A 13,637-nucleotide genomic window follows, 5' to 3' on the forward strand; every position below is an offset into this window, starting at 1 on the left:
GTTTTAAATACGTTTTAGATCACTGATGATGTTGAGTATTTTTTCATGAGTTTATTTTCCCTTAATAGCAGCTCTCTGTCATTTGCCTTTCTGTGCGATTTTCTCATTGTTCATTATTATTTGATCTGTGAGTTCTTTACATATAAGCTTTCTCTGCCCGATGTGTGGCCGGCATTACAGCGACTGTTATTTGCCTTTTTCGTGTGGGATATTTTTAATCAATATTTTTTTTTGGTTTCTGTCTCTGACATTGTGTTTGAAGAGACCTTCCCAACCAAGAATATATTTTAAAATACATTATCTTAGGTTTTCTTGATAGTTTTACAATGAATTAGCAGTATGGATAAAAACAGGAGTCTAATGGGCTGTGAATCTATGTTTGTGGCCTGCTTTAAAATGCCATGCCCACCTGCATGCTAGAACCTGTTAAGTACATGTGTACTGTAGTATCTGAGAGTTCAGCAGGGCCTGCCACGACGTGTTTTCTGTTGTGATTTCCTGTGGCATATGCTGCCCACGCTTATTGGGGACAGACCGCGTATAACGGCCTTCATGTGTTCTGTCTCCAGACCGGCTTGGCGCACAGACTCGTGACTCGAGAAGGCTCCGTGGCCCCACTCCCCCTCTACACATCACCGTCCTTGCCCAACATCACTCTGGGACTGCCTGCCACCGGCCCGTCCGCTGTGAGTAGGCGTCCGCAGGTGTGCGCGGTGTGGGGCCGCTGTCCCAGGGCCTCGGCCCGGGCGTCATGCTTGTGCCTCTCCAGGGGGCGGCCGGCCAGCAGGAAGCCGAGCGACTTGCTCTCCCAGCCCTCCAGCAGCGGATCTCCCTCTTCCCCGGCACCCACCTCACCCCCTACCTGAGCACGGCACCCCTGGAGCGTGACGGCGGGGCCACACACAACCCCCTCCTGCAACACATGGTCCTGCTGGAGCAGCCACCCACGCAGACACCCCTCGTCACAGGTGAGCACGGGGTCCTGGGCTGTGCGGACGCCCCTCGTCACAGGTGAGCAGGGGGCCCAGGCCATGCAGATGACCCTCGGCACAGGTGAGTACAGGGGCCTGGGCTGTGCATACGGCCCTCATCACAGGTGAGCATGGGGGCCCGGGCTGCGCAGACACCCCTCGTCACAGGTGAGCACAGGGGCCACACGGACGCTCCTCAGCACAGGTGAGCAGGGGTGGGGGGGGGGCCTTCGTGCTTGGCTTCCTGGAAATCTGATTATTTGTTCAGGATTAGAATTGAAAAGACTCTCAGAGCCGCCCCCTTCACACTCCCTGATACTTGAGTGGAAAATGCAGGTGCTAAGCGCATCACCAGGTCCCATCCTGTGGGCCCACAGGGCCCATTTTGGTCACCTTGTTGAGAGTCATGGGGCCGGTCTGGATGCGAGGGGCCACATCCTGCCCTCAGGTGTGTCTGCAGATGGCGAGCTCCATCTTCCACTAGTGTTCCTTGGTGGCCGTGTGTCTGTCTGGTTCCCCTGGTGCTAGCACTGGGGTCACCATCCTCTTCAGAGTTGAGGGGTCTACAGCTTATGGGGGAGTTAACTTTCAGACAACAGGTCGTGAGTACAGAGGTTTCGGGGTCTGATCTGAAGTTACATCCGAGTCTCTGTGACTCTCAGCGTCAGGGGCCTGAACAGTAAGGGACGGTTGAATTTCTGTCTCGTGTCATTTAGTAACACGTTGGTGATACCTGACTGTCCTCATGATCCCGGTCCCTGGCTCATCTCATCACAGGAGTGTCTGCTCTTCCCCCACCATTAAAGAGCTTTCCTAACGCCATGCCCCACAGCTTCCCAGGAAGTAGTCTTTCCTTATGGGACCTCACCTCGCCAGTAAATTTGCTAAACTTGACTCCTTTGTGGTTGACCGAGTTGCTGGATCTGTCCTCTGTGTGCAGTTCATGGCCCTGTCTATGACAGCAGTTGCCCACGGCCTGTCTGCAGCGGTGAGGCTGGGGCATGACTGCCCAGACCCTGGCCGGCTCCCTGCCCACCCTACCCCCATATCCACAGGCCCTTCCCAGTTCCAGGGACCCTGGCTGGAGGTGCTGGAGGCAGGGTTATGGCCAGGAACACAGGCTCCTTCGTCTCCCCTTCTCCCAGCTCAGTGACCTTGGGAAGTCTTCCCGTGTGCCATGACTCAGTTTCCCCATACATGAAAGGGGGATAACACAAGTAACCCCCCGCCCTTTGAGTTTCCTGAGGGCTCAGTGAGGCATATTTTCCACAGGACAGCACCTGCCATGGTGCCCTTAGACATTCACTGTTGTGGTTACTTTTGGGTTTGGCACTTCTAACCTTTAACCTTGCTGTCTCCCTCACCTCCCCCAGGCCACCCCGTCAGTCCACCCCAGTTCTCGTGGCTCTTTCCCTATCCCCTCCATGGGAACAGGGCCCTGACTTAGGTCTCAGTGGGAGCATGCCTCCTGACCTAGCATCCTGCCTCTCAAGGCCTGGGCAGCCCGTGCCACCCCAGGCAGAGCTGTCCTGGGTAGGCGTGCTGGCCCCACATGGCCACTGACATTAAAAATTAAGGCCCAGAAGTGAAGCGAACATTCAGTTTCCTGGTCCCACGTGGGGCGTAGCGGGTGCCCGGGTGGCTGGTGGTGGTTGAGCCGGTGCATGTGGAGGGTCTGTGTCCACACAGAAGGGCCTGTTGGGCGGTGCTGGCTGGGAGCGGAAGCCTGGTGCCCACGGGCCCACTGCATGGTTCTCAGCTATATGGGCTCCCTCTTCACCAACCAGGACCGTCCTTCTCCTCACTGGGCCCAGCCCCCGGGCCAGCTGGACCCCAGTCCCCATCCCCACTCCTGTCCGACGTGGCCTCCCTCCCATGTGCTCTGCCCGAGGCTGCAGAAGCTCCCGCTTCCACATGGCTTTGGCGTCGCTCATCTCCTGCTCGCCTCCCTCCCGCACAGCGTGGCCGGCCCGCTCCCGGCACCTGCTCGGGCTTGATGGCCTGCAGCCAGCGGCTCTGGGGTCGAAGCCAGGGGAAGTCGGGGTTTCCGAGGGTCACCAGCCAGCAGACCCGAGTTTCCATGAGTCCTTGCAGATAATCATGATGGACAGACAGACAGAAAGTCTGAGTTAGAACAGCTCCATCGCATAAAGGGTGGAAGCAGAGGCCCCAGGGGAGAAGAGGCTGGCCCAGGCCTAGGGGGGTGACAAGGTGCGGGTCGCAGGGCCACATCCCTCCTGGAGCAGGACCCCCAAGTGGCCCTCGCCTCCTTGCTTCCCACTGCCCCAGCATGGCTGGAGCAGTTTGCTTAAATCTTCTGAGAAGAGCAGTGCACCCTAGCACACTCCCGGAGGCTGGGCCTCTGACTCCCCGAGGCTGGGGGAGAGATGGAACCACCGTCCCAAGGAGGAAACCCTATTTGCTGAGCACTGTGCGCTCCTGTTGTCCAGACATCCCTCCCAATGTGGTCCTTGTGTGGCCAGGGCGCAGGTCTTCAACCCAGCATCTCCTCTGTGCCAGGCACCAGGGAGACGGACCCCCAAGGGCCCGGAGAGCTGCAGTCCGGCAGGGCACTCAGGGTGGGCATCAAGGAAGGAAGGCTTCCTGGAGGACTGCTGGGGTTGCCAAGACCTTGTGTGGGAGTATTAGGGGAGTGGGGAGAAAAAGGCCGGTGGAGGGAACAGGTGTTTCACCTGCCGGGTGTGGCATCGTTCTAGCCTCTGGTCACTCACGGGGCTGGCCCCAGCCTGGTATGGGGCGGACAGACAGCCTTCACCTGTGGTCGTCCTTCCGAGCTTGGGGGCTCTGCCGGTCTTCACAGCGGTGATTACATGCCCCCTGTGTTCCTCATTTGTCCTGAAAACCATGAATCCCAGGAGGGGCTTGAGCGCAACTGGCTGTGGGTGCTGCTGCACCTGGGACCTAACCAGCGATCCTTGGCCCCAGCCAGGCCCCCAGAAGCTCCGGCGAGGTCGAATGGTCCAGGCAGGCCCCGCCACACACGACTTTTCTTGCAGTGCTCCCGTGATGCTCACCTGCGGCCTGAACTGCAAACCATGAGTTAGACCCAAGTCTCACGTGCCTTACTGTCCTTCGGAGGGTTCTAAAGAGTTTCACTGTGGTGTGTAGGGCTAGGGATGCATCAGATGGGTTTCTAAGGACCCAGGCCACGTGAGTCACTCGTCCAGTGTGAGTTCATCTACTTAACCAGATCTCTGTAGTACAAAGGCCAGCACTTCAGAACTAGGTCCAGGACATCAGGAGAGCCTGACTCTTCACCCCCATATCTGTGGGGGTATCTAAGTGGTGCCTTTGTTTGTGAACTCACCAGTTAGTGCTATGCATAGCACGTCTCAAAGCCTGGATGGCTGGCTCAATGCCAGGAGTTAACATTGTCCTTAGGATCACGTGGTCCAGCTTGGACTTCAGGGTGCTGGCCACCCTCCCGGTCCCGCCAGAAGGAGCAGAGTTCTGTGATGCTAAGTGAGTCCTCTCCCAGTGCTGGGGTCGGGTGTTGTCTGTTGGCTGGACCACAGAGGAACTTCCACCCGTGCTGTGGGTGGGAAGGACGGAGCCTTGGTTCAGCCTCCCAGCTGGCCAGATGCTCGGGAAAAGGCCCCAGGCAGCCCGTCCTCCCTGCCCAGAGAGGGTCCAGGAGCCGCGGGTCAGGCTCTGCCGCTGCACAGCGCTCAGCACGACACAGCAGGCCTCAGCCGACGGCTGGGTTGCCTAGGACAGAATTTGATCCCAGTGCAGTGTGGTTTGATGCTAAAGTCTTTTAGGATTTATACCAAAAGCCAGATAATGATTTGTCATCAGAAACCCTTGCAAATGACCTGAAGGGCCAACTGGAAGTCACCTGGCCAATAGGTTGGGCATTCCGTTTTCTGTACTGTGACCTTTCCCTGGGGGGATGGCAATGGGGTTTTACACCCCAGGAGGCCCTTAGTGAAATACGGACTGGGGTCCTCCCAGCATCTGCCCGTGTCCCCATGGGGACAGTGGTCCATGTCCTCAGAGGCACCCTGCATGAAGGAAAGCCTGTCCTCATCGGGGAGGGCAGCAAGCACCAGGAGAAGCCGGGCTCACACTCATGCTGGGCCTCTGGAGCAGCTCATTCCTGCTCGGTGATCAGCCCTGGATGCTCAGTCTCTGGGGAACTGGTCCCTGCTCTGGAATCCAGGGAAGCTTCTCTGGGGGGCATGGGGCCAGCCACCCAATAGCCAGGCATGGCTCTGCTGCTCCCTTACGACTTCACCTTCCTTCCCGGTGAGCACGGAGGCCTAAGGGCCGACTGCTCAGGGAGCTGCGTGTCCGAGGGGGACCTGCTCGGGGCCGTGTTGCCTCCGATCCCATCAGTGCAGCCCCGTGTGGCAGACTTCCTCACATTGCTGCTCAGGACACCTCCATCAACGGGAAGAATTCCAAAACACCTTCTTAAGGGATGCTTTTTTTTTTTTTTTTTTTTTTTAAGCTTTTTTAGAAAACTTGACAGGGAATGAGTCGATCTTTTGTGTTACTAACTTCAATTTAGTAGCCGAGCAGATAATGAAATTCATGGTGACTTCTCTTTTCAGAAAACAATGGACCGGACAGAAGATGATGGCAATTTAGGGGACAGAGTTGACAGATGTCTCGAACAGCTAGTGAGGGACAGCTTTGTGAGGGTTGGGTCTTTCTCTGTGTGTGCTTTCTATCTGGGTACAACATTTTAGAAATCGCCACAGCCGCTACGGGACAAGGGGAAGACCAAGACTGTAGTGCTCCTGGGGGGTCTTCGGAGCCCCCAGGGGGGACATGGGCAGGAGCACCCGCCTGTTGGGGACACCTCGGGAGGCTCCTGGGGCCATGCTCTCAGGGAGCCCAGCCACTGCTGTGCTCGGGCACGTGCTATCTCTCCCAGGCAGATGCCTGTGACCTGGGTCCTCCTCAGCCTGAGCCTGTGTCCATCCATCTGAGGCTTCCAGGCAGTGGCAATCAGGTAGGGTTTGGGTTTATTAGAAAATTAGGGCAAGGGTTTATTAGAAAAACGGTAAGCTGCCTAAACCCCCAGTTTGCAAAAGTAAAAACCCAGATGTACGAAAAGCTTACAGAAGAAGCGTTTGGCATCCTGAGTCCCCCGAAGAGGTTGCATTTTAAAATAAGACTCAAATGTAGATTAGAACAGGATCGTGTATCAGTTTGAGTTCTTAAGCACGCGGTCCAGGCACGGGTTGGCGAAGTGGTGGGAAGGTGTGCAGGCCGGCAGAATACTTGGAGAAAGGTGTCGACCTTAAACGGACGTAGCGGGATTTGTACAAGCACGACTGCCCCCCTTATGCATCAGGTCACCCCTTGAAGAGACCCTTAAAGATTTGATCCTAAAGATGTTTCATTCGCTTACAACTTAGTTTCTGGGTCACTTAGGGAAGAGCCATGTTCACAGCCTTCCGGAACATGCCAGGCACCGGGACCTCTGCCACCATTCTCAGCATGGCCCGAACCTCTCCAGCTGCTTGCGATGCTGCTCAGACCACACCAGCATTCCCAGGGCCCAGGGCTCCCTCCCGGAGGGCTGTCCTGGGGCCCCTCATGGGCGGGCCCATCTTGCCGGAGCCTGTCCCTCAGACGCCCACTTATGACAGGGGCCTGGGTTTCAGGGGACGGCCACCTCCCAGTGGCGGCCCCTGCTCCCCAAAGCCCACACTCCGGGCTCCTGGCGGTGTGTGCCCGGCGCTCTGGGGTGGAGCAGGGGACCTTCCCCTATGCCCTGTCACCTCTCCGCCTGTGTCACCTTCCCACTGGTGTCTTTCAGGCCTGGGTGCACTGCCCCTGCATGCACAGCCGCTGGTGGGTACAGAGCGCGTGTCCCCGTCTGTGCACAAGCTGCGGCAGCACCGCCCACTGGGGCGCACGCAGTCGGCCCCATTGCCGCAGAACGCGCCAGCCCTGCAGCACCTGGTGATCCAGCAGCAGCACCAGCAGTTCCTGGAGAAGCACAAGCAGCACTTCCAGCAGCAGCTGCACATGAACAAGGTGGGTCTGCGGGCACGGTGCTGGCGGGGCCGCTGGGCAGGGGTGTGGCTCAGCACATCCTCCTGACTTCCTGGAGGACCCTCCCCTTCCGTGAGCAAAACCCCACAGGGAGCCCCCAGCTGTCCACTGCCCGGAGCCCCAAGAACACCTTGTCCAAGTCCCCCCGCACCTGTACCTGCCCACCCGGTGGGACTTCATGCTCAGAGGGGATAGTGTGCAGGATGACCTTCAGGGGTGTGCGCACCTGCGTGGTCCTGAAAGGCCCTCCCACAGCCACTCATCAGCAGGGAGCAGCCACAGGCTGTTATGTTTAAATACACTGGTGATTAAAACCAGAAGTTGGGCTGCACTCCCTGAAGGTGGGGGCTGGCAGCAGCCCAGCTCTGGCCTGAGGGTCCCCATGACAGGGTCGCAGGAACACACATGAGGAGACTGCCCCCCCCAACCCCGGCACCGGGGTCCTGAATGGCCAGATGCTCAGAGTGTCCACGGCCCCCAGGCAGAGGGTGCAGAACCTTGTCAGGAGCGGGGGGCCACCACACACAGCCCTCATGGGGACGGCAGAGGAACTTGCCTCCTGTGGGCAAGACGTGGACTGTCCGTTTACTCCCAGCGTCAAAGGCAGATCACGTCTCTCTTCCTAGCATGGCTGTGGCTTCTTAATTTGATCATGTCACTCTCCGACTGATAGGGTGGGAGGTTTTAGGAAGACAGAAAACACCTCTTCATTCCTGGTGTGTTCTTGGAAAGAATGATTTAGAAACTGGGTGATTTCCCCGGATTCTGTTACATGATTGATTATGAGAGGGAACAGCAGGTGATTGAAGTGTTTGTGCAATATTCTCCTCGGATCTTGGAGAGCCAGCAATGTTATCTTGTGCTGTTGAGCGCCGGTGTGTCTGCCCTGTGCCAGGGCTTGCTGTTCCTGAGGGGCTCCTCCCCTGATGGTGGGAGCACCCAGCTCCTGGCAGCTCTGAGACCACCCAGCCTTCGAACACGGCCACTTTGGTTTTCCCACAGTTCCCGGCTGAGGGAACCCTGCCATGGGGCCGGGAGCCTCTATGAGCAGGAAAGACGGACACTTGAGCCGGCTGTGCTTGCTGGCTGGGGCCATCACAGGTGCCCCCCCAGCCATGGGCCAGCGTTGGTTGGTAGTGCCTGGGGCCTTACGTGCCATGGTGTTTAATAAAGGTTTGCCGGGCGAAGGAACTGTCTGGAGAATGCGTGCCCCCGCCAGGTGGGCGGAGCTTACAGCTGGGAAGTGCCAGGGATGCCTCGGCGTCTGGACGTGCCCCCGAGTGGGGTGGGAATTGTGCTGCGGCAGACGGGCTTTCCTCTTCCTGCTGGAAGAGAGCACTTGCCAGCGTCCGCGCCCCTGCAGGACCGAGGGTTCACTGGGCACGTGGTTCCTGCCCAAGTTGCGGAGCGCCACACGGTGCTGGAGTCCTGCGGCAGGCCGGGCCATGAACCCAAGACCTAGGCCCCCCGTGTTTGCGTGGGCAGACCGCCAGCATGTCCAGTGAGCTCCAGTACTGGCCCCAACTGCAGTGTGGCCTTGAGGACCTGCATTTGTTCACACATCATCAGTAAAAGGGACGCCTAAGGTCCAAAGGGCGTCGGAGGGCAGTGAGCTGGTTTGTGTGTCCGGTTTGCGGCTGCATTTGCCTGCAGGAGCCTCACCCCCAAACCAGCTCTGCAGAGCAGCGAGCCCATGACCTGGCTGGTGGACGCAGAACCGCATTTCACAGGCTCCAGGAGGCCTCTGCCTATGGCCGCGCCCCAAAGAAGCTGCATGGCGGTGGAGCCAGGAGCCCTCGTGGCCATGGCTGGTGGTGGAGTGCGCACTCGGCATCATGGGAGGCCGCTGCTGTGGTCTCGACCCTCCCCGACTCCCTCTGTACCACCGTTCTCTGGGAACGCTTCACAGCTGGTGCTCACTGAAGCCCAGAGCGTCCCAAGTCCTCTAGAGGGACTTGGAGGTCGCTGCTCAGATGCCCTCATCTTCTGAGGAAGTTGAGAAGGCCAGAGAGGGAGCCAGGGACACTCGCCCCAGGAGCATGCAGGTCCCTGTTCCCGCTCCACCTCCTCCCCCGCCTCTGAGCTTTCACCATCTTGCAGCACCCTCCTGGGGCCACAGGGAGGGACCCACACTCCCAGCCCAGGCTGACACACAAAACACACAAGAGGAAAGAGTGGGCGCCACAGGGTGTTAAACAGAACCATCTGAGACTTTGACACATTCGGCTCTAATCCCACCCGCCATTGCTCCTGGAAGAAGCAGAAGGCGCGCTGAGGTCAACGGGCAGCCAGCTCCATCCCCATGGAGAAATCCGCCTGTTTGCCTCCGTTGCTGATGAGCTGATGCCATGGGGGTGGGACAGACATTCCTCCCAGTCCCAGGCCTCCAAGAGGGTACCAGTGCCATCAACGCCCTCTCCGGACCCCATCAGAGTCCCTCCAATGGGAGTGAGCCCCTCTGTGTCCTGGGGCAACTCACAGCATGGCTGGTGGGTCACAAGCTATCAGCCACAAATTTTGGAGCTCCTGAGGGGACTCACATGTGCACAGCTCGGCACCTGCCGCCACGAAGTGTAGCTGCTAAACTCCCACAGCCGTGATTTCCTTGTTTGGGGGAGGGCGCCTCTGCTGGCTGAGCTCCAAGTCCCCAGCGAGCCCTCCACTGGGTTGGCAGAAGGTCTGGTGACCTCCGTGCAGGGTCGCCTCCAGTGGCCGCAGCACCCTGCTCCCCCACACCTGCCCTCGGGCCAGACCCACAGACTGTGCGTAGGCTGCTGCGTGGCCCCCTCCCCCAAGCCTGCAGGTGCCCGGCTGCTCCCACCCTCTGCAGGGCAGCACAGCCCAGCCCCAACGTCTTCCGCTCGCCCCTTCCTTCACAGATGTGTACCAAGTGCGGGGCTGTCCTTCCCTGGGTAGGGCAGACTCCCTCAGCGCCCAGGCTGTGGGCCTTAGCTCGGGGTTCGCAGCATCCCCCTGGGGTCGTCTGTCCCTTTGCTCTGAGATCTGGACCTTGTGATGCCCCTCTACTGTCCCTTCATCCCCGTCGCCCTCCTCCCTTCCATCTGCCTTGTAGATGATCCCCAAACAGAGCGAGCCGGCCCGGCAGCCCGAGAGCCACCCTGAGGAGACCGAGGAGGAGCTTCGCGAGCACCAGGCCCTCTTGGAGGAGCCCTACCTGGACCGGCTGTCAGGGCAGAAGGAGCCGCACGCACTGGCTGGGGTACAGGTGAAGCAGGAGCCCATCGAGAGTGACGAGGAGGAGGCGGAGCCCCCGAGGGACGCGGAGTCCGGCCAGCGCCAGCCCACGGAGCAGGAGCTGCTCTTCAGACAGGTGACCGTGCTGGCTGGGGAGAGGACAGACAGGGGCAGGACACCGGGCCAGGATGGGCCCTCAGACAGTGTCCCACATCCCCTGAGGGCCAGCTCCCTGTGGCTGGCATTCTCTGGTCGCTGCAGGGCCCCCCCATTCCTGCCTGGCCAGGTCCTTGCCCATCCATCCCTGGGTGGTGTGGGAAGCGGCTCTGGTTCGAAGTCTATTTAACATTAGCAATACTGGGAGATACTGGCCCTCTGTCCACTGTGGCCATCCGTGCGCCTGTAACCCAGCCAAACACCAGCCCCAGAGTCCCTAGAGATTGCTTTCTTTCAGATGTAAGAACTGTAGGTTCACATAAATCCAATTGTTAGTAGGATTGGCGTAATCATCAAAAGGTGGGAGGAGGGAGATTGATTTCTCAATTGATCAAAAAGGTAGGCAGGGCTTTGGGGGCCCAAGGAGTAGTACTGACCAACTTTATAGATCGAAAGAACAGTGACACAGACACCTAGTCCCAGGCACTGACATATTAACCAAACTCACAAGAGATTGATGAGTAAATCTGATGAATGATTTATCAGGTCAGTGGAAAGTAAAACTGCCATGTCTGCAAGACACTCGGACAGCCAGCCAGGGAGCCGGAAGCCCCAGGGAGGCTGCTTGTTCTTGGCCGGCAGGGCCCAAGAGCCAAGGGTACCCAGGACGCAGGATTTGGTCATAACGTTCATTCAGCAGCAGAGCTGTGTCTGGGTACAGTAGCTCCTGCGGCCCAGAGCGGGGTGTTGCAGGCAGCCGGTGTTGACTATGGTTTTCTGAGCCCAGCTGGCCGTCCTGGGAGCCTACCTGTATGGGGCTTTGCTCCCGGGGTGGTGGGAGGGCCTAGCTGAGCGCCTACGTGGAATTCAGTGCATTATTAGGATGCTTGTAGGATATTGGAACAGCCTTAAGTGAACATTCAGGGCTGGTGTCTCACAGATGATAAAGTGATCAGCATTTGTTTAGAGAAAAAGTGTTATTTTGCTATAACCCTGAGACAGTGAGTAGAGACACCCAGTTTCTGTATTCTTTGAAAAATCATGAGCAGAGCTCCCTATTGGGAACTTGGTGGTCCTTGTAAGCACAAGCCTAGGCCGCTGAAGCTTTGGAAACTGGGCGTCAGGGAGAGGCACTGTCAGGCGGAGTCCGGTGCCCATGGCGGTGGGTGTGAGCCCCGCAGTCCTGGCTTCCATCGGCACAAGCACGGGAAGGCGGCTTCTGGCAGCTGGTCCCACTCTCTCCCTCTCTGCTCCGCCCCGACTCCGCTTCCTGAAGGCAGGAATATCGGGCAGTGTTGCTGAGAGGCTCCCTTCCTGTCTGACGGCCGTGCAGCTGCTGTGCTGCTGCTCACGCAGAGGCCGTGGGCCCTGTGGTCTTGCAAAAGGACAAGATCTGTTCACGGAAACAAAGGCCGGGCTCGTGGAGAACTGTGCCTTCCTGGCGCCTAGGCCACCAGGCACAGTGCCTTCACTGTTCTGAGGAGGCCTTCCCTGCAAGCCCGCCCCCTACCGCCTCGGGGCCCTTCTGGGCAGGCTCCCCTCTGCCCCTCACAGGGATGCATGCCTCGGTGGGGGGGGGAGGGTGGGCCCCACCTAGCACTTCCCACTCCGCCACGGCCCCTTCTGGAGCCCCCCATGGCTCCCCACTGGCCTGCGGCCAGGGCAGAGAAGAGCCGTGCCACACTTGAGGGAGGCCGTCCCTGCTCCTAGCACCAACCTGCCTCTTCACACCTGAGCTCCCTTAGTTTCCGAACTGCTAGTTTTAGGTCCCTGTGGTGTTGTGCTCTTCCAATAGAAACACAATTTTCATGAAAAAGAGTTTTTTGCAAACAACTATTTCTGAATTCATCTTTTCTCCTGGTTATTTTTGCTGAAAAGTGGTTAACATCCTGGAGATTGTCCATCTGGGTCCCTACCTCCTCTGAGTGGTGCACCCATTCCCTCCCTGGCCGCAAAACCGGCCAGCAGGGCCCCGGGCATCTGGAACCTGAGTGAGACATTTCTTTGCTGCATTTGCAGTCTTTCTGCCCTGGAGTGGGGGGCTGTGGTGTGGGGAGAAGCCAGGGAGCAGACCGTGGCGCTGAATGGAAGAATCATCGTTTCTATTCCACTATGTGCTCCTCACGTGCGTTTCAGGCATGCAGATCGGGTCCTCTTGGTCTGAAGCAAGACAGCAGCAGACTGGCCCAGGAGGGCTGCCTGTAGGTGGGGGAATCTCTGTGGGCAGCAGGCAGCCCATCCCGACCAGCCACCCTGACATGCTCCGAGCCGCGTGCCGCATGCCAGTGAACAAACGGGCACGTGGTTTGCAGGAAGGGACCGCATAGCCCTGCAGCCGGCAGGTGGGAGGTTTCCTGGAAGCCACCAACACCCGTGTCTCCTCTTCCCCCAGCAAGCCCTCCTCCTGGAGCAGCAGCGGATCCACCAGCTGAGGAACTACCAGGCGTCCATGGAGGCCGCAGGCATCCCTGTGTCCTTTGGCGGCCACCGGCCTCTGTCCCGTGCGCAGTCCTCCCCGGCATCAGCCACCTTCCCCATGTCCGTGCAGGAGCCCCCCGCCAAACCGAGGTTCACCACAGGTATGCGCACAGGGGGTGTGGGGTCGGGGCGACCCCGTCTGACTGGCCAGCTGGCACTCACGGGTGACACTGGCTCATGGCAGGAGTGGACTTGGCAGGTCCACTCTGGGGCTGTGCCATCCAGAGGCTGGGGGATGCCTGAGAGTTAGCCACCTGTGCCCTCGCCTGGCCTGACCCCTGGCTGGGGGACCATCTGTGTCAGTCACTGAGGCGCCCTTCCCACCTACCTTCCCCATGATGCTGTGGTCTCTCGGGCGCCAAAGCCCACTTTCCCTTTGCTAGAAAATCCTTTTCCTCCAGAGACTGCCCTCCAGTGGGCCAGTGTGGCCGGCAGGCTGTGTGGCTTCCCGTCTGCGTGCAGCAGGGACGGTGAGCGTGTCCTCTCTCCTCAGCCGCTCTGTGAACCAAACCTCCGTGCAAAGGTCTTGCCCATGTGGCCCAGGTAGCCTTTGTGGGTGAGGCTACATGGTGTGAGGATGGCCCAGCCGCCCCCGGGCTCCTGCCTTCTGGGTGGCCTTGCCCTCCTTGCCCCATCCCTGCAGGAGCCCTGAGGAACCTGCCTACAGGGTGACACCCCTGCAGTCAGGGACCAGAATTGTGTAGGTGGGTCTGAGGCTCCCCACTCTGAGTCAGGTGGTCCCCGCAGCCCAGCCACGGCGGGCCCGGGAGAGGCCAGCAGGATGCTCTGCAGATGGTTCTCAGC

The 13,637-nt window shown here is 59.0% G+C and overlaps 1 protein-coding gene across 2 annotated transcripts in view; it reads left to right on the forward strand.

Moving 5' to 3' along the window:
• Positions 1 to 13,637, forward strand: part of HDAC4 (histone deacetylase 4) — a 150,688-nt gene that overhangs the window by 89,043 nt on the left and 48,008 nt on the right. For both annotated transcript variants that reach the window (XM_080799746.1, XM_080799747.1), the window contains 5 exons: positions 570 to 686; positions 770 to 968; positions 6,766 to 6,986; positions 10,078 to 10,335; positions 12,748 to 12,934. In XM_080799746.1, coding sequence (XP_080655872.1) covers positions 570 to 686; positions 770 to 968; positions 6,766 to 6,986; positions 10,078 to 10,335; positions 12,748 to 12,934 — 982 coding nt within the window. The remainder of the gene's footprint in view (positions 1 to 569; positions 687 to 769; positions 969 to 6,765; positions 6,987 to 10,077; positions 10,336 to 12,747; positions 12,935 to 13,637) is intronic.

Source organism: Martes martes (assembly GCF_963455335.1).
Source record: "Martes martes genome assembly, chromosome: 3".
NCBI classification, from domain to species: Eukaryota; Metazoa; Chordata; class Mammalia; order Carnivora; family Mustelidae; genus Martes; species Martes martes.